This window comes from Monodelphis domestica, chromosome 3, assembly GCF_027887165.1.
Source record: "Monodelphis domestica isolate mMonDom1 chromosome 3, mMonDom1.pri, whole genome shotgun sequence".
In the NCBI taxonomy this organism is placed as follows: Eukaryota; Metazoa; Chordata; class Mammalia; order Didelphimorphia; family Didelphidae; genus Monodelphis; species Monodelphis domestica.
Window position 1 is genome coordinate 489,661,177 of NC_077229.1, and position 27,321 is coordinate 489,688,497.

Sequence of the window (27,321 nt, forward strand, 5' to 3'; positions counted from 1 at the left end):
ATATTAGCTTCCCTGTCCTCTGGAGGCTTTTGATTGGATTGAGTTCAGCTGGGCTGGGCTGTATGTAGTATGAAGCACTGAGGCTCTGAAGACTCCTGGAAGGCTGGGCCGCCCAGGCTCTCTCCAGTTCTCTCCAGCTGCTTCTCCGCTGTCTGTAAGTGCCTTTGCCCGCCTCCCTAAACTCTGAGGAGTTCTGATTGAATTAGGTTCAACTGGATTGATCTGGTTATGCCCTGAGGCAAAGGTGAGGCTGGAGCCCAGTGGAGGGACCCAGCCACGGCCCAATCTCTCCGTGGATTCCTCCCCGCTGTCCAAGCTGGATGCTCCGAGCCCGGCGCCCCGCTGCTCACAAGGTAGACCCTGCAAACCAGCACCTTTGCCCGCTCAGAGGTTCCCGCTGCTGCTGGGGGCTCAGCCCTCTGGGTTGTGAGGGAGGGGTCCTGGGACCTTCGCTCTGCCTTCCCCCTTAGCCCTGAGTATACTCGGATTCCAGCTTTTGGGGGGGCGTACCTTTTGATTTGAGTCCAGAAGGAGGGTTCCCCGCTTCTGTCCTGTTGTTCAGATTGAATTTTGGTGCCCTAGGAGCATTCAGTCTGTATTGTAAGGAAGGGTCTTCCACGAGGTCTGAACTTTTGCTGCTTGCTAAGGTGCCATCTTGACTCCGCCCATCATTTTTATTACATATCAAGTTGGAAAAGGAAAACGATGGCTTCAAAGAAGTTACATCTTTCTCAGATCCAAGACAGAGGTACCAATGAAGGGAAAAAGTCATTCAGTAAAATCTTAATGCCACTTTCATGCTTTAGTAATGTTGATTTTCTGAGAATGGCATTTTTGGCATGTTCCTCTAGATACTAAGAGAAGCCAACATTTATACAGAATGATACAACGTTAATAATAAATATACCATGGAGAAAAGCACACAAAAATTAATTCAATTTCTATAAATGCATATTTTCTAATAAATTGCATAATATTTTATCCTCTTCAATTATTACCTTTATATACCATTAATTGTACTGATAAAATAAATTACAAGTATGCAGGTCTCTATATCTCTATTTAAATATTTTGAGTCTTGACAAAGACATTCCCAGTATAATTTTCTTGGAGAATCCATGAGTGTTTTTTCAGATTTTTGAAGAGCTTCTTCTTCTTCTTCTTCTTTTTTTTTTTTTTGTTTTAAACCCTTACCTTCTGTCTTGGAGCCAATACAGTGTATTGGCTCCAAGGCAGAAGAGTGGTAAAGGCTAGGCAATGGGGGTTAAGTGACTTGGCCAGAGTCACACAGCTGGGAAGTGTCTGAGGACAAATTTGAACCTAAGACCTCCCATCTCTTAGCCTGGCTCTCAATTCACTGAGATACCCAGTTGCCCTCTTTGAAGGGCTTGTTCTAATAGAATAAATAATAATGCTTCTTTTTTTTGGAGAAAAAATTTTATTGTAATTTTTTTTTTAAATTTTATTTAGAATAGTTTTCCGTGGTTACATGATTCTTGATTCCCTCCCCACCTTGCTCTCTCCTCCCTACTCCTCAAGCTGACAAGCAGTTCCACTGGGTTATACATGTATTATTGTTCAAAACCTACTTCCATGTTATTCATATTTGTAGTAGAGCAATCCTTTAACATCAAAGCTCTAATCACATCCTAATCACACTATGTGATTGATCATATATTTTCTAATGCATTCCATAGTTCCATAGTTCTTTCTCTGAATGTGGATAGCGTTCTTTCTCTTAAGTTCCTCTGGATTGTCCTGGGTCATTGCATTCCTACTAGTAGAGAAGCCCATTACATTTGATTGTACCACATTGTATCAGCCTCTGTGTACAATGTTCTCCTGGTTCTGCTCCTTTTGCTCCACATCAATTCCTGTAGGTTGTTCCAGTTCACATGGAATTTCTCCAATTCTTTATTCCTTTCAGCACAATAGTATTCCATCACCAACAGATACCACAATTTGTTCAGCCATTTCTCCATCATTAAACACTCCCTCATTTTCCAATTTTTTTTTACCACCACAAAAAGCACAGCTATAAATATTTGTGTACAAGTCTTTTCCCTTATTATCTCTTTGGGGTATAAACCCAGCAGTGGTATGTCTGGGTCAAAGGGTAGGTATTCATTTAAAGCCTTTTGTTCATAGTTCTAAATTGCCCTCCAGAATGGTTAGACCAGTTCACAATTCCACCAGCAGTGTATTAGTGTCCCAATTTTTGCCACATCTCCTCCAACACTTATCACTTTCCTTTTCTTTCATATTGGCCAATATTAATGCTTCTTTATTTTTCAGATGTCTTATCCAGAGACTACAGATGTCTGATCAGAAAAACATACCTGGAAGGATATATTGTATTCATGCACTAAGGTAGGAAAAAAAGATGTAATTCAGCATATCAGTATATAAGTGGTAGATTTTAAGTAACTAAGTCTATCTTTGGATTTCTTAGGTTAAGAATTTCCTTATTATGCCCCATAAATTTACTGTCACAAAACTTAATGATGTTTTATATTTTCTATAACATAATTTTAAGTCACTGACATTTTTTGAATCGTGATGCTTTTATTCTCCCAGATATAACTAAACTTAAACCGCATGTAATTACAAAAGCAAAACACAAATCATTGTCCCTGAGTGTCATGATCTTGGGGATCCTAGGATTGGGACCAAGGGGTAGGGTAGTGCAAAGGGAGGAGAGACTCTCACACTGGCAGGCTTATAACAATTTATCTTTAATCCACCATGTTACTCCATCAACAGGCTTTAGACTACTGCTTCCCAAGCTAGAAGCAGTCCCTAATTTATCTCTTTTACTGTGTGAACTAAACTTTACACCCAATTGGAATCAAACAGACAACACATATAGTTTTGGCTAAAACCTGGCTTCTGGAGCTAGAGAAGAGAATTCTCTCTGCTTTTCATATCTTTCACAAGGTTATGGTGCTCTCTTATGGGCTCCTGTGTCCTCTTTGTGAATTTACTGAATAGAGGAGGGCGAGTTGGGGGAGGGGAGGATTTAACCTCTGTCCTCCACACCTCTGTTAATTTTTATATTCTTTTATGCATGCATACTTGACTATTTCATTAAATCTCCAAGAGAAAAGTGGTGTCCTTTGTCAATCTATTCTATGAAAGAGATTATACTGAAGGCTATGGAGAAAAATCTTCCAAATAACTTCAATGTCCTGTCATTTATACTAAATTTGTTAAAAAATAATTTTATCCTGATAGTATTAAATAAAATTCAATGATAATAAGTTATAAAAGATGGGATTGCAGAATTGATTATTAGAAATATTTATTATATTATTTTAGATACTGTTCCATTAATATTTATAGTTAATATGTTCATTACTTAATTATAATTTAAAATTAGTCCTGCAACATCTGCTTTGGATTTCCTATTAAAATCTTTTTGCTGGCATATAAAACATTTAGGAGTTTATATTAATTTCTTCCTCATCCCTTTGCTTTATTTCCTGTTGGGAAGAAATGGCTCTTTTAGTAGCTTCTTATAGTGTCAGACTTATAAAAGTGAGCTCAGGTTCTGATATGGAAATTAGCTTTATTTGGTGATATAATAATTATATTTTGACAGTTCTATCTGATTTAGTTTAACATACATTTATTAAATGTCTGTTACGTGCTAGATACTGTGTTAGGCATTGAAATTACAAAGTTGAAATAAGGCCTGGTCCTTATCTTCAAGGGGATTGCCTTCTCTTTGGATATGGTTATGCAATATAAGTTATGGATTCACATAACTAATGGAATGAATAATCTGATCAAAGAAGTGGAGAAGTTCTGAGTGCTAATGAGTACTTGAGGGATCAAGGATTTGCATAACTTATGAAAGTTTGCAAGAATGTAGAATTCATGAAATTGTCATTGCTATGATGGAGCAGCTAGGTGGCTTACTGAATAGAATGTCAAATCTGGAGATGGGAGGTTCTAGATTCAAATTCAGCCTCAGACACTTCCTAGCTATGTGATCCTGGGTAAGTCATTTAACCCAATCAACTAGCTCTTACTGCTCTTTTGCCTTAGTACTGATATTTAGTGTCAGTTCTAAGACAGAAGGTAAACATTAAAAAGAAAAAAGAAATGGATATACTAATGCTAAGTCTTGGTATACAAAGAAAGTTGTTAAAGATTGTCCCTGCTCTCAGGTAGTTCATACTCTAAGGGGGAGACAACATGAGAACTACTATGTACAAAACAAGTAAATTGAAGATAATCAACAAACATCAGGGATTCTGGAAAGACTTTTTATAGAAGATTAAATTTTAGGTAGGACTTGGAGAAAGCCAAGAGGTAGAGATGAGGAGAGGGAGAATTCTAGCCATGGTGGACAGTCAGTGGAAATATGTGGAATTGAGAGACAGAGCTGTGTGAGCTCTGTCTCTCAATTCCATAAAATTCAATAGATTATTCTATTTGCTGTTACAAATAGACTAGTGTCACTAGATCATAGAGTCAATTGTGTGGAGAAGAAGTAAGGTGTTAAAGGACTGGAAAGGTAGAAGGGGGCTAGGTTATTAGGGGCTTTGAATGCCAAACAGAACACATCCTATTTTTTTCCTGGAGGTGTGAGGGAGCCACTGAAATTTACTGAGGAGAGAGATAATATCCTTAGCCCTAAGCTTTAGGTAGATCTGATAGCTGAAGGGAAAATGGACTGGAGTTGGGAGAGACTTAAGGATGGGAAAGGAACTATTAGGCTATTGCAGTAGTCTAGGCATGAGGTGATGAGGGCTTTCACCACAGTATCAACAAGGTCAGAGGAGAGAAGGCTTATATGTGTGAGATTTGTTAAAATTAAAATTGAGAGGATTTAGCAACAGATTGGATATGTAGGGGGCAGGGAGAAAGAGAGAGAGAGAGAGAGAGAGAGAGAGAGAGAGAGAGAGAGAGAGAGAGAGAGAGAGAGAGAGAGAGAGAGAGAGAGAGAGAGTCATTGATGACAAATGGGTTATAAGCCTCAGTAACTGAGAAAATGGGAAAATGGGGAGGGCCTGAACCACCTTATAATTTTTTATGGTACTGGAGTATTCTTTCACCATATTCTTTCACAACTTATTTATCCATTTTCTAATTGATGGGTTTTCTTTCTTTCAATTTCCATTTCTTTGTCACCAAAAAGAGAACTGCTACAAATATTTTTATAATATATAGGTTCTTTTTCCTTCCTTTTCCCCTGATCACCTCAGGATATAAACCTAATAGCAGTTTTGCAGGGTCAGGAAGAATACACAGTTTTATAACTCTTTTGGCATAATTCCAGATTAGAGAAGTGCAAATCAAAACAACTCTGAGATCTCACACTTATCAAATTGGCTAAAATGATAAAGTGCCAAAATGAAAATTGTTGAAGCAGATGTGGAAAAATGGGAATACCAATATTTATCTTCTGCATACTTATGTTCATGGGGTTTCCCAATAAAATGTAAACTCCTTCACAATAGGAACTGAACTATTTGTATTTGCATCCCCAATCACTTACACATTAGATATTGATGTGATTGACCATTTTTGCTCTTTATTCTGTACACTTAATCAATTAGCAATACTTACCTCAGCTAACATTGAAATTTGATTCTGCCTTCAGCCATCTATTCCTTCCCAAGTGATCTCATACTACCACATAACCACAACCTGGTCTCTTGTATCTCATTTATTGCCTTGCTTTCCGAACATAAAATCTTAACCTTCTCATATCCCATTCTCTCAATACCTTCCTTTCTGCAGGGAACTGATAAATCAGTGCTAACAAAAGAATGTGATGTTGAAATGCATTTGAATTTTTAAGAGCAAATTGGTATTTATGTATTTAGTTTTCATATAGCCATTATTTTCCAATGTTCCTGACCCACCACCAGATCTCATAGAGTATATTAAAAAAAAACCCAGAAAATAAAATTCAGCAAAACTAATATATTGGTGGAAAAAAAAGATTTCAATCTCAATTGACCAATAATAGTTAGAACCATTTTCAACTTAAAACAAAGTTGTTAAGTTAAGGAGCTATGTTTACATATGAAAAACAAATGTTTTGTATAGCATTTAGAATGTGATTTTCAATCATTTGAATCAGAGAAATACAATAGGCCTTATCTTAAACAGATATCCTTATTAGCTTGATCTTCTTTCACCAATGTGTTGTTGAACAACATAAATGTGGGTGAATGCAATGACATTCTTAGTTAGAGGCAAGTAAGGAGTTGTTTTTATTAATATCTTGTCCCCTTGGTATTGAGTCCAACTGTCTTATTGCTCTTAATATAGGCCATACTATAGTGATTAGATATTTTCATGTTGAAGCAAAACAGAGCCTTAAAATGATGAACAGAGTAATTTTGGTAGTAACTCTAAAAATAATGAAAACTTGCAATCTCCAAGCACTACTTGGAATTAACGCATTCCATGTTTATGACAGATCCTGACCATTTCTATGGCATTGAACTCTAAGGTCCATGATATTTTTGGCCTATTTCTGACTATTTTGTGGTTTACAGAATTAGATATCCCATCTATCTGGTGGGGAGGTTAGTTTAAAGTATCCTGGAATATTGGATTACGATAATACTTTATAAATGATGAAGGGAAGAAGTAGAATCCAGTATTCTGGTCACTGAGCTAAACCTACAGATATCAGTGCTAAGCAGCAAACAAAAATTAATTGAAATGCCCATGAACTCTGTCAACTTGAAATTTGGAGTCCCCAAAGGAGGTCTCAAGACTTAGCCATTTCAGACTGAATAATCGACCTTAAAGTTATTGATAATCCCAATTTAGGTGGGGTTAGCAGACCTAATGAAATGTGATGTACCCTTTTAATCTTTGAAGTTTCCCCTATTGTATCAGAGATCCCTCCCCAAGAAGACCAACACCTGGGCAGGGACTGTCCTTTTAGTATACATTGTGAGTATACCACTCCCTGATACCCCAACCTTTGACTATGGTTTCTTTCCCAGGCCTTTTGTATCCTGTCAGTGTGGTTTGGGCATCTCACTTCCTTGTAACCATGGCAGTTTCAATCCATACTTCCCTATCTTCAGTTCTCCAAATTCTGTTGTTATTTGGAGGATTATCTAGGAGATACCATTGCCAGAGTGCCAGAGCCTTTGGCTCTGTATAGTTTTGGGCTCTTGACTCTGTGTGGAGACCGAATATTGAACATTATCTTTTTCCTGATTAAAGACTTGGGTTTTTCTGACTACTTTAGTGATTCTGTGTTGAGGTTAACATGTGGAGGCCCCAGTGAGATTCAAAGTTGTATCCTTTAATAGTAACCTTAAAAGCTTACAATTCGAATGTTAGCCAATGTCTATAAAGTTGTACTAACAGTTGATTCCTCCCAAAGCTGAAAATGCAGGAACTGGCAATATGGATATGAGAATATCCAGCAAGGGGCAAAAGAAGGTTCGGTAACCACCTGTTAACAGACTCCAGTCATGCGGTACCCATGGAACCCATTGAAGTTCCAAATCAGAAATTCAGTTAGCAGGTTGACTGGGTAAGTGATTGCACTTGAACAAGGAACTCAATCTCATATATTTTGGGAATGCAACCCACTCTTTAATCAGGAGGTAAAATGGGCAACTGTAGTTCTAGGGTACTGGCTGAGGCCCCCCCTGGGTGGACCGCTGTGGAATATATATTTTTTTCAAAATATGAACTAGATACCTGGGGGATTTTTGGAATAGAGATGTGCTCATAGTTGGCAAAAGTTGCCTAACTCTTACCCTGAGCATTTTCCCTCCTTTTTTTGGCCAAAATGGAGTCCAGTTCAACCTGACTGTAACCTCCATACTTGGCTGTGTTTTTGGTTTGGTGCGTGTGCGTTTTGTGTATGTGTATGTGAGTAAAGCAGTATCCCTACTGGAAGCAAGAGTGGGGATGGTGTGGTTCAGAAGAGAGATGAAATAGCAGTGAGAAAGTATCTGTGTGAATGACTGTCTGAAAACTTTGAATGGGAAACTGAGCTGGAGTGTTGGAGCCTAAGCTATTGGACCCAAGTGTCTAGTATAAGTTTTAGTAACTGCTTGGGACCAATCAAAATAGAGAAAAATTCCTCATGGCAGTGTTGTAATTTTTGTGAGAAAAAGCTTCTCTTAGAAACTTGAGAACTTAAGTTCTGGATTTCTTCTGGATTTTCTGTGGGGTATTTTCTGTATTGTATATCTAATGTATTTCTTAGCCTTCTTTAATAATAACCTTAAAAGCTTGCAATTTGAATATTAGCCAATAATGTCTATAAAGTTGTACTAACAGTTGATTCCTCCCAAAGCTGAAAGAAAATGTAGGAACTGGCAATCTGGATATGGGAATATCCAGCAGGGGACAAAAGAAGGTTCAGAGTTTATTAACAGTAAATTCTAATCTTTCCTTTCCAGTCTTGGTATGGTTAACATGAGAAACATGTCATATCAACAGCAGTTAATTTTTAATGATGTTAGTAAGAAGATGCATTTATTCTAGGTATTGACCCTTGATTTGAGTGCTACAATCTCACCTTTTTTGTTAAGCTATTACTTATTATGTCTAGAGAACAAGGTTTTTTCTGATTAACGTGTATGTGTGCTAGAGTATAAGAAAGATTGTTTTAGTTTAATAAATGGCAGACTTGATTATTATTGCATTGTTGTATATAGACAGGAAATGTTTGGGAAAAAGCTTTGTGTTTTATAAAAAACAAAACAAAACCCTGAGTGTTAAAATTGAACAACCAAATTTCTTTTAGAAGTGGCTTATGCCTTAGGCCAAAAGAGAGGTTTAGGATGTAGCTGAGAGAAATGCAGTTTTTGGAACCACAGGTGAAATTAGAGTAAAAAGGTAAAATAAAATAAAATAAAATGGGAATACCTTTCTGATTTAAAGGAAATCTTTAAGTTTTTCCTTAATAATTCTAAATTTTAAGTTTGATGAGAAATCCTTATGGAAATTTTGGAGTTTTTTTTTACGTAAACTTTTCAGAGCTCAACCATTACATAGATAAGTTTTGTTTTTTAAAAGACTAGTAAATCCAGATGATTGCTTTTTCCATAGGATTTACTTTTATCTTTTCATTTTTAAGTAGGGAAGACTGACTCTATTCAGCATCTACCCTTGAGCATTGTTTTTCTTTGATATATAACCATTGGCACAGATAGCCATTGACTATTAAGAAAGAGTTTTCCTACCAGGTAATTTTCTAGGGACATCCTGCATTTTGCCACCCCAGTCATGCAGTATGGGTGAATTTATCAAAATCTATGAGGGATAATTTTGCTAGATTGCTTCTTGAAAAAGAATTCATTCAGACACCCCTGGAATCCTAACAATTATCCCAGCCACTTCTTAGGGAGCCAAAACCTAGACAGGATTTTTCTGCAGCCTAGAGCCTGAAGGAGTTCTATAGAAGATAGCTCTAGAAGGAACCTGACAGAGTCCCCTGAAAATATTTCTACATAGAAATCACCTCTACTTCAAGCCTTTCAAGGACTGTTGAACTGGATAAGTGTTCCATTTCCTATTCTTTTCATTGCCTTTTAGTTTGTCTGAAGCAGGTATAAAATTTGCCATTTTATTTCCCCTGGGAATTCTTTTTTTTTTTTTAAATAAACCCTTACCTTCTGTCTTGGAGTCAATACATGGTATTGTTGACTCCAAGGCAGAAGAGTGGTAAGGAGTAGGCAAAGGGAGTCAAGTGACTTGCCCAGGGTCACACAGCTGGAAAGTGTCTGAGGACAGATTTGAACCTAGGACCTCCCGTCTCTACACCTGGCTCTCAATCCACTGAGCTACCCAGCTGCCCCCTCCCCTGTGAATTCTAATAGTATTTACCCTGAGCAAGGGCCCTTTAAGTAGAGAACCTAGAAAGAAAAGAGCTAGTTTTCATATCTAGCTAGAGTAGGAAAATTTCAACTAGTAGCATTTTACTCTGCTGTAAAGTTAAAATAATATCTGTTAGTTTAAAAATTTACAACAAAAGCTTCCAGAGTGCTTTTCTAAGTTAGCATATTATATGTTCAGTATAAATGTAAAATTGTAGGATGTAATTGTCCCAAGGGGATATCAGAAGAATTTAGGAAAGAGTAATGGAGCCTGATAATTTTATGGAGTTAATTGTTAACAACAGGAGGTAGATTATTTTTAACCCCTAAAATGGTTAGAGAGAATTGCCATTTAGGGTTGAATTGTATGGGAAGGCTAATGGAAAGAATGCTATGGAGAAAATTGGTTAGTGATATAAGCAGTCCTGAGTATGATTTGAGTAAACAGTAGATATAATCCCAGATCATGGGAAGGCTGAGAGGATGTTCAGCTGGATTCCCTAGAAAGAAACTTCTGTGTTATACCTGGCAAGTTCTACACGTGGTTGTGCATCATTGCCAACTTACACATGGCATTAATATTCCAAATTAGGAGAGCATTTCTCCCTCATCTCTCTTTTCTCTTGTTATCACAAGTTTTCTATAATCATATAATGTAGGAAGTCTTAGAGAGGCAAATGCTGAAATGTAGGAATTGAAGAAGTGGATAGGTAGAAATATTAGCCATTTCAAATAATTAAACAGATAAAGAAGTACTTTTTTTTTTTCCTGAGGCTTTTAGACAGAGGTATCATTGGGGAAAATTCAGGTCATAAGAAAAACCTAGCAGATGTCAGTATCAAAAAGGAGGGACCAATACATACTAATGGTAAAATACTAAGCAACATTTTTGATATACGGGGTTCAGATAAAACATCAATTTGCTTCTCAGAACCAGTAAAGCTTATACATTTTGGGATTTCAAGGCAGCATTTGTGCCTAGGGATCGTATGAAATCACCTGTAGACTAGACCCAAGTTCAATGGTAAATTTAGCCTTTATTGCCAATGAATAGATACTCAGGAAGTTGAAAATTGTGCCCAAAATTAATTTAGTAAGACTAGAACTCAGTTAACTTGGGAGATTCCACGATATTGCCACAAAGAGAGTTACTTCCATAATCATTTTTATCTATGGTCTTTATGCATTGGTTGTGATTCAGTTGTAACATTATTTCTTTCATGGTATTTTATTCCTATTGTCTCCTGGAAGAATTTAACTAGAGTTAAAGAGTTAAAGAGTTAAAGAAATTAAAATAATAAATAGGAATAAAAAGTCTTAGCCATTTGAGTATGGTTATAGTTGTTAAATAAGTAGTTAAAAGTGAATGAAAAATGTTTTTTTAAGTCATGAGCATCTTAGCCTCTACAAGGGGGATGTGATAATTTTGAATTAATAGAGAGTTAGATGTATTTTAATTTTGAGAAATTTTGAATTTAATTTTTAATTTTGAAACTTTGAATTTAACTTCTAAAATTGTTTTGAAGCTGAAATTGTCCTTTGAGCATTTTTCATATAGTTTTGGAGTTTTGTAATAGGATACTTAATTAGAATTTTACTTAGTATTAGGTGAGGTTTTAATTCTTTCCACAAACAGAGAGGAGGGCCAGTTTTAGATTTATAAGCCTTGATAATAGGAGGAACTTGAACTTCCCATATCAAAATTGAGATAGAAATTCTTTTTTTCCCCCTTTTACATGGATATTTTTTAAAAATTCATTTTGTATTTGTCCAGGGTTTCAGGTAATAAATTTCCTCTTTTGAATGAAAACGATTAGGGGATAGGGGTTCTATTGGGGATTGGGATTGTTGTTGTTTGGGAATACTTAAATACAGCTTCTTCCTAGTAAACCTTTATCTTTTTAGGGTTTGAACTCAGGTAGTTTTCCAAGTAGAAATTTAAATGTCAGACTTCTATGAATTACTGAAAATTCTAAGCTAAAACTTCAACTTTCATAATCAGTCTTACAGAGATTTTATGTCATTGGAAACAAATCAGAGGGCATGGGTTAAAATATATTTAGTTGTCTAGTCAAATTGTGTTTGAAGAAATGTCCATCTTTAACAAGCATTTCAGTGTCTACTCTTGAGTCCAGTACTGGAATAAACAAGATGTCCCCATACCCTTCTTGGTCCCTTCTGAGATAGATAGACTTCGTGCTTCATGAATTCTAAATGAGTTTAAACAGTAAGGCCAACTTAGATATCTTACAATAAAAACAACTTGTCAGTACCACTTTGTGGTGTGAATTTTAAAACTATTCCACCCTAATCAAACCATTCTTTAGAAGATCTGATTTAGATATTTCCTGATCAATAACAATGGAGATACTTGGAATAACAGAATCAGGTCTTGGAAACTATATTCTCCACCCTTCTTAGTTTAACAAGATTCGGAAGGTCTGCATCAAACTCAAGATTTAATTATCTGAGGAAATGTCAACAGACATGTGCAAAAAAAGGACAGACCTCAGGGCTGTCCTAAGTCAAACTAAGTCATCATTGGTACAGATAAGATGCAGGAAAGTGATATAAAACTGTCTATAAAAGGCACATCACTTCCTCTCTCCTGCTCTTTCCCTGGAGAGACGACTTTGGCATGCTTTGCATTCCAACATCTTGAAGTGTTGGGTGGTGAGTTTTGCTGTGGAGCTGATTTCAGGTTCGGGCATCTTAACTGATCCCCTTTGGAGGTCAGGCTGATTCCTTCCTCCTTGATACTCAAAACCCTTGCTCCCTTATCTCCTGATCTCCCCACCCAATACTAATGGGGGGGGGAGAGGGAGAGAAAAAACCTATTTCTTCTTCTTCCTTCTCCTTAATCTTCTCCACTATCAATTAAATCACCATTAAAAAAATTCCAGCTGATGGGTATTTTATTATTTGGGATTTCCCTTGGCAACCACTTAAATTTAGATTTTTTCAGTCTCAACCATAATTTTAACCTTTACAGTGGTAACTCTAATTTTATAAACCAGGAATATTGGTTATGTGGATATGCTAGATAGATTTTTACTGAGATCAAAGACATCTAAGCAGATGTAACTAGTGATTTCTTTAATGTTAAAATGGAAAATTTAAATATTGGTGTATGGTGGGAGTTGCTTAGTGCATATTTGGAATTTGGAATAAGGCATAAAGATGGGGAGTTATAAACAAATAATTTCATTCTCTGTACTTTGTATGGGGGCAGCTAGATTGCTAAGTGGATTGAGAGCCAGGCCCAGAGATGGGAGGTCAAATCTGGCCTCAGACACGTCCTAACTGTGTGACCCTGGGCAAGTCACTTGACTCCCATTGCCTAGCCTTTTCTGTTTTTCTGTCTTGGAACCAATACTCAGTACTGATTCTAAAATATGTTAACTTGGAAATAACACAGATCTACTAAAGTAGTCAGAAAAACCAAATCTTTCATCAGGAAAGGGAAAAGTCCCATGTTTGGTTGAAGCCAGAGCCTCTCACCACAAACTTTTACAGGATCCATACCCTGGGACTCTGTGGACATTATCCCTTTGAGTTATACTGTGCTAGATGAAAGCTTCAAAGAATAAAAGAATTTGGGAAGCTTATATACTTTTTGGGGAACTGAGGGACAGGGAAATATGATTGATTGATATTACCATGTCTACAAGGGAAGGGGAGTGTTCAAACAGGCTGTAACTGACAGGCTACAATCAGGCTTGGGAAAGGAACTATAGTTAGAGGCTAGAGTGTCAGGGAGTGTGAACTACTTACAATGGATACTAAAAAGGGGTGGTCCCTGCACTGGTGTGGGTCTCCTTAGGAATGATCTCCCATATAGGAGGAATACTACAAAGACAAAAAGGATATTTAGCTTATGCTTAGGCCTGCCTTCTCCACCTAAGCTAGTATTATCTTTTACTTTATGGTGTATTGTTCAGTGTGAGACTAAGTCTGAAACTTTCCTTGAGTTGAACTCTCAGGGGAACAGAGATGAACTTGAGGTCTCCAAATAATAAGGTAACCCTAAAACTTGGTGTTCTCTTAGATTCCGCATTGACACAACCCTCTTTTGTTCAAGGCGTAATACCACTGACCAAACAAACAGACAAACAGGTGTTGCTTAAGAGAGTTTGACCCTGTTACTAATGGTGGAAAACTTTGAGGTACCAGTATGGGCAACTGGCATTTGGGGGCAGTCCCCAAATGCATGTACATTGATCTTTGGGCCAGAAAGACAGGCAGTCTGCCTTTGGCAAAATTCTAAAAAGCAAAATACTACACCATTTCCCCAGTCTTTCAGACTCTCTAACCCTGTTAGTGCTGAGGGTGGATGTAAGGTTTCTGTGTTCTCTCCTTTGTTGAGCCTTATGTGCACCATTTCATTGCTCCAAGAGAAAACAGGAGAAATACATAAACATATTCTCCAATTGGACTTGATTGACCCTCTGTGTACATACTCATTGATAGAGTTAATATATATTGTTACTTTTGTTTTGCATTAAAATGCTATACTCCTTGAATATTACTTAATAATATTTGTAGTTTTCTTAGCAAAGATGCTAGAGTGGTTTGCTATTTCCTTCTCTAGTTCATTTGTCAGATGAGGACTGAGGCAAGCAGGGCTAAGTGACAGGTCACACAACTCATAAGTGTCAGAGGCCAGATTTAAACTCAGGAATATGAATCTTCCTGACTCCAGGCCTGCCCTAGTGAAAGGAGTGAAAGGATGCTATAAATTGGTCTAAGGACTGAACTGATAGTCCCATTAAGTAAAAAAAAAAAATTAATGTGAGGAAGAATTGGTAGAAAATGGTTGGTCAAATTTAATCCCCTCTGCATGGATATTGGTAGGTTAACTAAAAGCAGAATTATTTGCTTAGGATTTAAAAGAATTAAAGCATATGATCTATTCATTGGTCCTTGAATCATTTCATATATTCTACATGTTTTAGGGTGTGTTTCTTGATATTACCAGTTATACATATGCAAACCAATATTAATTGCCTTAGTTGACAGACAATTCAGAACTCCTTTGCTCCATACTAAAATGACATGACTTATACCAAAGCAAATATTGATTTTTTAATGATTATTTAATGTTTATGCTTTAATCATTTATCACTTTTGACACAAATAAGGGAGAGTTAATAACTCAGAAGTATCATGTGCCCAAAGAGTTGGATGGACCAGTAAGGCATTCATGATAAAGTCACAAGATATACATTTGAATCCTTACTTTCTTAAATACTAACTATATAACTTTGGGCAACTTATTCTGTGCCTCAAATTTCCCATATGTAAAAAGAGGCTATTACTATATATTCTATTGGATTGTAAGTTTTTCTTGTTATTTAAGCTTTCTTGCCCATAATTTCTTTATATATATAGGAAATATTTTTAATTTTATAAGTTTTTATTGCTATCTTTTTTATTACCAGTTTTCTTCAATCTCTCTCTCCCCCTTCCAGAGAGCCACACAAAAGGGTATTTTTTTCAAAGACAGAAAGAAAGTGAAGAGAACAAAGAGAGTAAAATCATTATGACCAAATAAAGCACTGGAAAAAAGCTGGAAACATGTACCATGTGCAACAGCCATGGACCTCTCACATCCATGAAGGGATGGATTGGGGATGTCCTCTGGTTTCTTCATTTGAGATATACTTGATTTTTATAATTTTGATGTGCTCACTTTTGATTTTTTTCTTTGTACATGGTCATTTTTCAATTTATATTATTGTAGTCATGTACATTGTTTTCATGGCTTATGGAAGAGATCAAGATGAACTTGGAAGGAAGACGAGCAAGAGGGAAGTGGAGGTTGGTGGGCTTCATATGTAAAATTAAGATTTGAGACAAAGTGATGTCTGAGGGCCCTTTAAGAAAGAAAACTCTACGATAACAGTTATACAATTTCTGATTAATTTGTGTTTTATTTTTCAGTTTCTATCCCTTCAGACTAAGAATAGCTTCACAGATGGCAAATTTATTGGAAAAAGTAGACTTCACAGGTACTAGTCTATTTAACTCAATTGCTTCCTAGCTTTGAATGCCTAATCTCATTGCCATTGAATATTCCACTAGTCAAAATCATAACCCCTAATAATCTAGTCATTGAGAGTTGATATGATCAAAATATCACCTTGTAACCAACATTGTGATGTGCCTCTTCAAACTCAGACATCCTAGTTTTGACTACAGATATGACACCCACCATTAGGCTCATATAGTTTAAGTTTTTTGGCAAAGCCTTTGGAAATGTAGGATCTACCTCCATGTTAACTATGAGGCACTGGAGAGGGGTGTTGGTAGAATTTACATTATTTTTCAATATTTTGTAAAATCTAGAATATCCTATAGTAATTTCTAGTTAGCTATTTCTATTTACCTGGCTTCAAATATATAACATTATGTTCAGTGTCTTCCTTATGACTAATTAATTGGGAGCTTATAAAAACTACCCAAGTTATATATAGTAAGATGTTTTATGTTGGAGAAAAGCCTCTGAACTGGTCAGGGAGTCCCAGTTATGTGATAACTTAGCTATAGGACCTTTAAAAGCTAGTTACTTTCCCTCTCAGGCGAAGTTTCCCTACCTATAAAAATGAAGTTGTCAGAATAGCTAATACTGCTTTCCTGTTCCTTAAATTCTATAGTTTTTAGTTTCTTTTATCTAGGCTTATGCTTACTTTCAATTAAAGCTTTGAAAATCTTAATCCCTGATCTACATTTCCTTCTCTCCCCCATTTTGTTTTTTATTATTAGAAGAAGAGGTCAGCAACATGAAGAAGGAACTTGAGAAGTATGAGATACAAATGCCATCTTTTAGCAAATTTGGTGGTATTCTGGTCAATGAATTGTCAGTAGATGAAACTGCATGTAAGTAAGCTTAAAAGGCGATCATTTCCCTTAGTTTAAGATTCATCATAATCCTTATTTGGTTGGTTTTATTTTTAAAAAGACAATAGTTCATATGGAAAACTAATTACTTATAATTATTTTTGATGCACACAAAATTTGAAAAAAAAATGAGATAAGTGAATTTGTTGAGCTGAACAAATATGTCAGTTTGTGTGCCCATGACTCCTCCCCTCCCCGCCCCCCAGCCCTGCATTGGCCATCTAGGGTTCTCCTTAAGAGTAGGAAACCGCTCTCATGATTTGAAGGATGTTAAAAGAACCCTTCCTGCCCACAAAATACTTCTCCAATTCCTGCCACAGTGTCTTAATTTCTGCCATATAAAATATGATCTTTTGGGTCTTCAGGAGTTAATTTCAGAATAATATGAAGGAAAGAATACTTTTCTGGGCATCAGGAGATCTGGATTAAAATCTCAAGAATGACAGTAGTCATGTGACCACAAACTATTAATTTAGCTTCTCTGAGTTTGTTTCCTTATCTGTGAAATGCTTTTAGGACTTATCCTTCCCCACAGGGTGCTTGTGAGAAAAGTGCTATGTAAACCCAAAGCTTATAAACCTTAGCTGCTATTAATATAATTTATTAAAATGCCAACACTTCTTTTTTTTTTTTTTAAATATATTTTATTTGATCATTTCCAAGCATTATTCGTTAAAGACATAGATCATTTTCTTTTCCTCCCCCCCACCCCCCATAGCCGACGCGTAAGTCCACTGGGCATTAGATGTTTTCTTGATTTGAACCCATTGCTTTGTTGATAGTATTTGCATTAGAGTGTTCAAAATGCCAACACTTCTTAAATGGCTAGCAGTCAGTTAATCATCTAGCATTTTTAAGTGACTACTATGTGTCAGGTGCTATGTTTAGGGATGGGGCTATAAAGAAAAGCAAAAAAAAAAATCTCTTTTCTCAAGTAGCTCACAGTTTAATTGAGAGATCACAGAAAAAGAGCTATTTGCAAACAAATTGTATTCAGGATATTTTGGCAGTAGTCTGAGAAGACACTAAGACTAGAAACCCTGGGAAAAGCTTCTTGTAAAATATGAGATTTCAGTAGAGACTTGAAGAAAGCCAGGGAAATGAAGAGATGGAGATGAGGAAGGAGAATTTTCCAGGGATAGGGTAGCCAGGAAAGATGATCAGAGTCAAGAGACGCTAAGTTGCATAGAAGGAACAGCAAAGAGGCCAGTGTCCCTGAATCACAAAACATGTAGAGGACATTAACGTATAAGACTGTAAAAGTAGGAAGGGAGCAAGTTATTAAGCACTTGAAAAGCCAATTGGAGTTAATAAGGAGTTGGTAAAACTTATTGAATAGGAAGCTATTATAGTCAGATCTGCATTACAGGAAGATTATTCTATCAGCTGAGTGGACTGGAGTGGGGAGAAATCTGAGGCAGGGAGATCCACCAGTAAGCTATTATAATTATCTAAATATGAGGTGAGGTAATAAGACCTTGTATCTGGGTAGTGGCAATGTCAGAAAATAGAAGGGAGCATATGTAAGAGTTATTAAGAATACAGAATAGAAAGTTCTTCATAATTAATTGGATATGGGGGTGAGAAAACGTAAGGAGTTGAGGGTGACACCTAGGTGACTGGCAGAATGGCAGTGCCCTTGGTGGTCAGAAGGAAGCAAGGAAGAAGAAAGGGAGAGTTTGAGGGAAAAGATTTTGAATTCAGTTTTGGACATTTTGAGTTTAAAATGTCTATGAGACATTCATTTTGAGATGTCTGATGGTCATTTGGAAATACTAGATTAGAGGTCCAGAAAGAGAGCTAGAAAAGCAGCTAAAGTGATAATAATTTTGCAAGAATACCAGTATGATGTTGCATTTCTCCTCCCGATTCAAATTGGCTCCCTCTTGCCTCCAGATCAAAGGCAAAATCTGCTGTTTGATTTCCATTCAAAGCTCTTTATAATGCTGGGCAGAATGTAAGGGGTAAAAATAAAAGGTTGGACTAAATTATTTAAGAGTGTGGTCACCAGGAATTAATTACTTAAATCCAAATGATTTTTTAGTAAGTTATTTATAAAATTTAGAAAGAGTGAAAGTAAGAAAATAAGAGAGAGTAAAGGGTAAAGATATCTAACTTAATACACTAAGTATTTTGCTCCAGCCTGTGGAAAGGAAAACTAAAACAAGTTCTGGACTTTCTGCCACTGAGAACAAACAACAGTGGGAATATTAGGGAAGATATTGACAAGACAGACAGTTGATGGGGAAAGGGGCAACTGGGAGTGGCAGTTGGTCTTGTGATAAGCACTTCCTTCCGGGCCCTGGAAGTGGAAGGAGCTCTCTCCCCGTCTTTGGATAGAAGTGCCTCTATTTTCCTGATTTCCCCAACTGTGTGCTCTTCCTGGATCCCTGAGATCATGTCATCGACAAAAGGACTTAAAAGAAGCAGTGTGAACTGGAAGGCTGGTCTTTAGGGGCGTCAGCCTGAAGAGACAGGCCCAACCAGCTCCAAAACTCAGAACTTTTCTTGTTGCTTGCTGTTTACTGCTAAGACTTTGACTTTAGGAAAGCTAGCATAGATATAGCATAGACAGGAATAAGAGAAACCTTCCACCAGCCTGAGCCCTGGTCTCAGATCAAAAGCTAAAAGAGAATCAAACCTCATCTAGGGAAACCCCTCTTCCCTCTTTCCTGATACCCCCACAATCCAAATTTGTTATTAAAATTTATCTTTATTTTAATATTGCAGTCAGATAAGAGGACTAACATTTCAGGGCACATAGAGGGAGCTAAACTTCAGGATAGCCATTAAACTATAAACAGTCCTTATTGGACCCTCACTGGGTGACCTTGGTCTGGGGGAGGCTTGTCCCTCAGGAGGGTCCATGCTTACCTGCTATGGGGTATCTTCCACATCAATCTATAGAGAAGACATCCCCTCAGGCTATCATAAGTTGCCCATTTCTCAGGAACCCCATTTTTCACAAATAGCTGCTCGTAGGGGGCATCTCTCTCCTTTTACCTCCCTGGCAGCCATATTCCCTCTCTCCCTTCAATTCCTCCATTCCCTGCTACAAAACCTTCCATATCCCCTGTTCTTCAATTCTTCCCCATTTTTCCTATAAATATTACAGTTTTTGGCAGAGCCAGCTAGGTTTTCCAACCTATTTTGTCTAGAAATTGGGAAGAAGAAGGCAGTTGGAGGTGTCAGAGAAGTTTCAGAGAAATTGGGCCTACATACATTTCAAAAGCCTGTGTGACTGTCAAAAGCAGCCATTTTGAGAGTGGTATTGAGTGCAACTAATCTGCCTAGCAACACCACAGCCAAAAGAAACCACTCCTTCTGAAGGGAGGAGGCAACTCTTAAAGGGCAAGATTTAAAAATCATTTTTTTCTGTTGCAAAAGGCTTTTCAAGATACAAGACAGCAAAGAAACTATTACTTGCCATGGGTTATCTAGCCTTGATTGTACATTTCTTTTATATGGTTTACAACTTATTTTTTGTCAAGATTCCAGATTATATTTATTTTCTGCTTAACATCTATGAAAGTTTTCAATGGCTGAAGATAAATGTAAATCGCTTGATTTCATTCATTCCCACATATGCTGGAGCATTATTCTTCTTAATCCAATTATACTATGCCCTAAAAAAAGGTGTACATCTAATTTATGGGAAAAAAGCAAAAGACAATGAAATGACTGTGATGATTTTAGCCATGAGGGAGGAGATGACTCAACTAAAGTAAATGATTAAGCAACTGACTGAGGAGAAACAAAGTGGCAAATATATTAACATACAACAAGAACAAAATTATATACTTGATAAAAAACAAACAGAAGAAGAAGCAAACAGTGTAATGATACTATCACTCCTTTCTTTCTCTGACTTGGAACTTCTCACAAACTAGACTATCAATTAACAAAATATATACAAGCTTTACAAACAAGAATAGCAGAGTTGCATGAAATGGGCTTGATACAACAAAGAGTATTCCTGGATTACAATTTGCACATTAAACCAGGAGACATAGTATACTTAAAAATTTTCACCCCTGGCTCAACCCAGGCAGGGCTAATTCGTCCTCAGCCAGAGGGGTCTCAGCCTTGAGCCAAGGGTCTGGGGATGAATAAAGCAAAGACTTCAGTCACAAAGCCTCTCTCAAGAAGGGAGGCTTCTCCTGAGGCTAGTCCCTTCAGAAAATCCAGGAAAGTAGCCTTTTTCACTCACCCACGTGGTATTTCAAAGGGAGAGTTTTAAGAACAGTCTCTTCAAGTCCAAGTCCAAGTCAGTGGTTTCTGATTTGTCACCCACTTTTGCACACATGGGTCACAGACTTCCCCCACTCAAGTGTAAGTGGGGTGTATATGCTGCTGGTGATTAAATCTAAAAAAATGGGCAGAGGAGAGTTAATACCATCTTCACAGTTATGACCCTACATTTCCAATCTTCTTCCATCTTATTCCCCACCACATACTCTTTGATTCAGTGAAGCTGGCCTCTTTGTGTTCCATGAACAATATACTCCATCTCTTAATTCTGGGCATTTTCTCTGGTCATTCCTCATGCTTCCAAAGTTGTCTTTCCTTGCCCTTTATTGACTTAAGTGACTTCCTTCAAGTCTCAACTGAAATTCTTTTTTCATAGGAAAGCTTTCCTAACCTCACTGAATAGTTTTTTTTCCCCTCTCAATAATTGCCTCTCTGTTTTCTGTAGCTTATTTGTACATATTTGTTTCTCATTAGATTGTGAGTTTAGGACTTTGGATTCTGGTGAGATTCGCTTTCGGATTTGCATTTGCAGTCTGGAGACATTAGGATTAAAATAAGGGCATTGGTAGCTAGGTAGTACTTTGTCTCTTTATCTACCTTTTTCTACTTTCACTCTTTCCACCTCTTTATAAATAAAATTGCTAAACGTAATTTTGACTTAAGCTGTAATATTTTTAAATCGGTGACCAAAATATTACTTTAGAATTCTGATATTTAGCATAAAACCTAAATTTAAATTCTTTCAATAAAACAGTTTCAAGAGCAGAGATAAAAGCCAGATTTTAAGATACTGAAATATAAGATCAAGGGTGAAATAATGGAAGCAATGAGGGAGGACAAATTTTGATTGGGATATGAATCTGGGAGAGTGAGTTAGCCTCATTAAGCAGACAAAAATAAAAATCAGCAGATTCCAGTAATAAGTAGCATTTAAGTGGCTTTGACAAATATCCTATACCTTATTTTTACTGTAGTTGATAGAAAAGGCTTGGAGACAGGAGATGCTGAGTTCAAATGTGAAATGGGACAGGTCTTAGCTTTGTGACCATAGTCAAATAACTTCGCCACAATTGCCTAACCCTTACTGCTCTTCTGCCTTGGAACTAATACTTAGTAGCAAGTCTAAGACAGAAGGTAAGGGCTTAAAAGTACTCACATTCTCTCACTCACTCACATACACACACACATACATTGGAAGATCATTCTCCTTTATTTTTATCCAGGTAATCATTTAAGGTAAAACAGGACTGACATTTATCATCATAACATTTCTCTTATTTGCTTGTGTTCCTTAAAAAAAATTGCCTTCTATTCCTCTCCCATGTTCAGTGCATGCTGCAGTCATAGCAATTAATGAAGCCATTAAGAAGGGCATCGCAGAAGGGACTCTTGTAACTCTCAAGAATCCAAAAGCCATTTTAACCTCTGTCAATGATAACCTGGCTGAGAATTATCAAAAGGAACTTTGGCAAGCCAAGCAAAGCAAAGAAGAGAGTGCAAAAGTGAAGGTACTTCATTAGATAATAAGTAAAAAATAAAAATAAAAAAAACATAGTTAACTGTGTTCCCTGGTGTTGGAAATATAACAAAGTTGTCAGCTGATAAACAATGACTACCAGGGAATTATTTGAAGTCTTACTTCTTAATAAGAAACAAGCCAGTGCACAGAGAAGAGAATTTGAAAGTACATAATGAGGTAAAAGACTTTGAATTCAATCCCCCCAAATGCATGAGGAACTTGCAGTTTTGTTGAAGCTCACCAGAAAAGTACTAGGAGATATGGTCCCAATAGAAAGGATGGGGAGTCCTTTACTTTGCAACAGCTAGAAGCATGCTGGTGAACCTATGGCTCGTGTGCCAAAGACGGCACCCAGAGACCTCTCCTTGGATGTGGGTGTGGAGGATGCGTCCTCTGCAGAGTTGCTTTCTTGCCTCTGAGCTCAGGGTAAACCTTCCCTTTTTCCCCCCTCTGTCTGGGCGTCGGGGCTGCATGGCTTGGGGAAGGTGTTGGTGTATCCCCTCCCGTAGAGCAGAGGCTGCCCACAGCCCTGAAAAGATCTCCACTTTCTTCTGTCCTTCCCTGCCAGGTGGCAGTGTGGGGGGTGACCTCAGCCACCAAAGGGTAACCAGGCTCCCTCTGGCCCCTGCTCCCACCCTCATGGGAATGGCAGCCTAATAGGCAGGTAGGACTGGGTGTAGGGGAAGGTCCATGACCTCAGGAGGTGGCTTCCCCAGGTGTGATCCAGCTGGGAGCTGGCCCCACCCAACAATGTAGAGTGGTGTGCACAGGATCTCTGAGCCATCTTCCCAGGGGAAGGTCCCTGGCCTCAGGAGGTGACTTCCTACAGGCATGAGCTGGCTGGGTGCTGGGCCCACTCCCAAATGGTGAGTGCGGGGAGCTGGGTCTCTGAGTTGACTACCCTCTGAGCTTGCCCCACCTGCTCAGCTCATGGCTAGGCAGCAGCCCCCTCACTTAGCCAGCCCCCAATGCAGCTGGGTGCAAGGGTAGGTCCCTATGGCTACAGGAGTTGGCTTCCCCAGGCTCCAGCCAGCTGGGAGCCATCATCCCCCCCAAAGCTCCTCTGTCCAATGCTGGGGAGAGGGATGTGACACATTGTTGCAGTGTGGGCAGGGCAAAGCAGGGGATGGGGATCCGGGCACCAAGACTGGAGGTGGTGGTGGTGGTGGTGGGGAAGGTACCGCACAGGTCCCAAAAGTGTTTCCAAAAGACTCACCATCACTGACCTAGAATCACTGCCCAACCCTAGTTTTCAAGGAATCCCCACGTTCCTCATGTTGTTCCTTGAGAAAAATCTGAATCCTCGCTATATTTCTCCTTAAAGTTCTTCCTGCATGAAATCATGGACATCAAAATGTGTACTTCATGCAACAGTTTTTCAGTGACAAGGCTTACGTTCCCTTCCTTCCCCTACTCTCCCCCCAAAGGGCCAGAACTTTCATCCAGGATTCATTCTGTACCCCTGAAAACACCAGATCATGCCTGCCTCCCATGATTAGTTTATTCTAGTCTGGATTTATCTGGGTGATAAAAGTCTCAGCTTTGTAGAATAAGCCCAGGCTATGAGCTCTGAGATGATGATTACAAGAGAAAAGTAGCTCCCAGGAGAGCTTTTTCTCCAATTTGGGTTGGAGGAGTGGCCAAGCAGTCCAGCATCTTTGTCAACAACATCCCAAATAGCATTGTGCAGAATTAGACAAAACAGACAATTGATGTACAAAATAAATGTGGTTTTACAAATATTATACAATAGTAATAAAAATGAATTTTGATTCTGTTTCTATTAAGTCCATATTTTCTTGAGAATCAGTGCTAGATTAGAAAGATATTACCTTAAGGACTTCACTCTTAAAAATGTTTGCTTTTGGGGGGCAATCAGTGAAGGTGTTGTTTTTCAGAATATCCATCTTTCTGAAAAGGAAAGAGAAGCATATGAGGAGCTCCTGACCCAAGTAGAAATCCAAGGAATCATTAATAAAATCAACAGTAAGTGAAATCATTTTATGAAGGAAGTGCCTTATATCTACTAGCTGATAGCCTGAAATTGAGGAAAGTTGAAAACGAATGCCTTGCCCAATTGTATTTTATGAATGAAAAATAATATAGAAAATGTTACTATTGCTAATCAGAGTAGATGGATGTCTGGCTATTTTTCTACATTAAGGTTTCAGGGGTTAATTGAATTTTTCACTCCTCAACTTTTAAAGTCCCTCATTAGTCTCAATACAATCTTTTAGTAGTCAATTGTATCACATCACTTCTACTTGTGAAAACCTCTACTGGGACTTTCAATTATGTTTTGTTATCTTATTTTTTGATTCTGAATCATTTGATTGACTTAATGATTCAAACTTAATTTTTTACTATATTGGGGCTTTGAATTTTGCTTGGATTTTAATTTTTTTCTTACTATTTGGATTATGATTTGAACTTAAATCATTTTTGGATAGAGAAAGAGCTTACAGATCCTAGCCCAGTGTAATGTAATGGTGTTCTACTGGAAAAGTGAGAGCAGTTCCTTTGTTTCATTTAGAACCTGCCTCCCTACTTCAAAAAGTTCAAAGTGTGTAAGAACTTTTTTCTTATACACTTTGAATTGTATGGCATCCTTTTCCTCTTTTTGTCTTATGTTTTTGACATATTTTTGGTGGATTTCAATGGTAGTCGATTTTCAAGGCTTGTGGGGTTTCTCAGGCTTTGAAATGTCCCAAACTCTCTTGGAATGATATTTTTGGGCCCCTTTTGATGGGCAGGAAGCCTAAGACTCCATCTTCATCTTTTTATCAAGGATCATTCATCTCTGATATGGTCGAGATTTGGAACAGAATTTGAGCAGGTTTCTTTCTTAAACCATGATGTCAAAAAATATAGAGATCCCAATATTTTACTGCTTCATCATGGGTTGTCTTATTTTTGTTGTTTTTTAATTTGTTCTCCCCAAATCCCCCCTTTTAGGCACCACAAGGGTGTTTTACCATTTTTTCCATTTATAAGGAACTTTGGAAATCAGCTATGGAATTGTTTGCATTTTATACATCCCTCGGTGTTGAATTTGGGCAAGAAGACCTGGGCTGGAATCTCAGCTAACATTTCCCTGCATAATGGAAGACTGATTTAGATTGGAAAGGGACCTTATTGGTCAAGAAAATCTACTCCACAACCAATTCAGTTCTAAAGCATTTAAGTGCCTTTAACAAATGCTCTATATCTTCTTTTTTCCTGTAGCGTACCTAAATCATTTTTAAGACTTCTCTCAATTACTGTCCTGATCTGAAAAAATCCTAGAACTGAGAAGCAGTTTCTATGTAAATTATCAAATATTAGCCTCAGGCAAACTAGTTAGAGCCTTAATTTCCTTTTTTTTTTAGGCCAGTGAGATTATAGAAATTATTATTTTGCTGCTAAATATATCTTACATTCATCATTTAAATCAGTTTAAAAAGAAGGATCTAAGAAAGTGCAAAATGTCATAATTATTGTAGTTCTTATAAACAAATAGGCATTAAAGCCATATGGCATATTATGTATATACCCCTGGGTTTGGAGTCCAGAAAATTTGTTTTTTATTTCTACCTCAGATAGTTTTCAGCTCTGTAACTAACCTGAGTACATAGTACCAATATTTATAGACCTCTTCAGCAATAAAAACACATTAAGGGTAGCTAAGTGTCTCAGTTGATAGAAAAGGCTTAGAGACAGGAGGTGCTGAGTTCAAAGGTGACTTGGGACAGGTTCTAGCTGTGTGAACCTCGTCAAGTCACTTTGCCACAATTGCCTAGCCCTTTCTGCTCTTCTGCCTTGAAACTAATACTTAGTATCAAGTCTAAGACAGAAAGCAAAACAGTTCTCATTTACATTTATGCAAGCAATAATTTAAGATAAAACAGGGTGAATTTTAATCACCTCAACATTTCTCTTATTTGCTTTTGTTGCTTAAAAAAATGCCTTCTATTCTTTCCCAGGTTCAGTGCATGTTGCAGTCATAGCAATTAATGAAGCCATTAAGAAGGGCATCGCAGAAGGGACTCTTGTAACTCTCAAGAATCCAAAAGCCATTTTAACCTCTGTGGATGATAGCCTGGCTGAGAATTATCAAAAGGAACTTTGGGAAGCCAAGCAGAGAAAAGAAGAAAAGGTACTTCATTAGATACATGAGTAAACGTAAAACATAACTGTGTTCCTTTTTGTTGGATATATGACAGACATGTCAGCTGATAAACAATGACTACCAGGGAGATATTTGAAGTCTTACTTCTTAATAAGAAACAAGCCAGGGCACAGATAAGGGAATTTGAAAGTACATAATGAGGTAAAAGACTTTGAATTCAATCCCCCCAAATGCATGAGGAACTTGCAGTTTTGTCAAAGCTCACCAGAAAAGTACTAGGAGATATGGTTGCAATAGAAAGAATGGGGAGTCCTTTACTTTGCAACAGCTAGAAGCGTGCTGGTGAACCTATGGCTCGTGTGCCAAAGACAGCACCCAGAGACCTCTCTGTGGATGTGGGCGTGAAGGGTGCGTCCTCTGCAGAGTTGCTTTCCTGCCTCTGAGCTCAGGGTAAACCTTCCCTTTGTCCCTCCCCTATCTGGGAGTCGGGGCTGCATGGCTTGGGGAAGGTGTTGGTGTATCCCCTCCCGCAGAGCAGAGGCCGCCCACAGCCCTGAAAAGATCTCCACTTTCTTCTGTCCTTCCCTGCCAGGTGGCAGTGTGGGGGGTGACCTCAGCCACCAAAGGGTAACCAGGCTCCCTCTGCCCCTTGCTCCCAGCCACATGGGAATGGCAGCCCATAGGCAGGTGGGACTGGATTTAGGGGAAGGTCCCATGGCCACAGG

The 27,321-nt window shown here is 37.8% G+C and overlaps 1 protein-coding gene across 6 annotated transcripts in view; it reads left to right on the plus strand.

The window, feature by feature from the left end:
• Positions 1-27,321, plus strand: part of LOC103102343 (ras GTPase-activating-like protein IQGAP2) — a 124,340-nt gene that overhangs the window by 31,016 nt on the left and 66,003 nt on the right. For 2 of the 6 annotated variants that reach the window (XM_056824769.1, XM_056824768.1), the window contains 6 exons: positions 2,296-2,370; positions 15,762-15,829; positions 16,584-16,697; positions 22,299-22,477; positions 24,387-24,474; positions 26,451-26,623. In XM_056824769.1, the coding sequence (XP_056680747.1) occupies positions 2,296-2,370; positions 15,762-15,829; positions 16,584-16,697; positions 22,299-22,477; positions 24,387-24,474; positions 26,451-26,623 (697 nt within the window). Of the gene's footprint in view, positions 1-2,295; positions 2,371-7,265; positions 7,593-15,191; positions 15,639-15,761; positions 15,830-16,583; positions 16,698-22,298; positions 22,478-24,386; positions 24,475-26,450; positions 26,624-27,321 lie in introns of those variants that run through there. The other 4 variants (XM_056824770.1, XM_056824771.1, XM_056824773.1 and 1 more) reach the window with 4 other exon arrangements.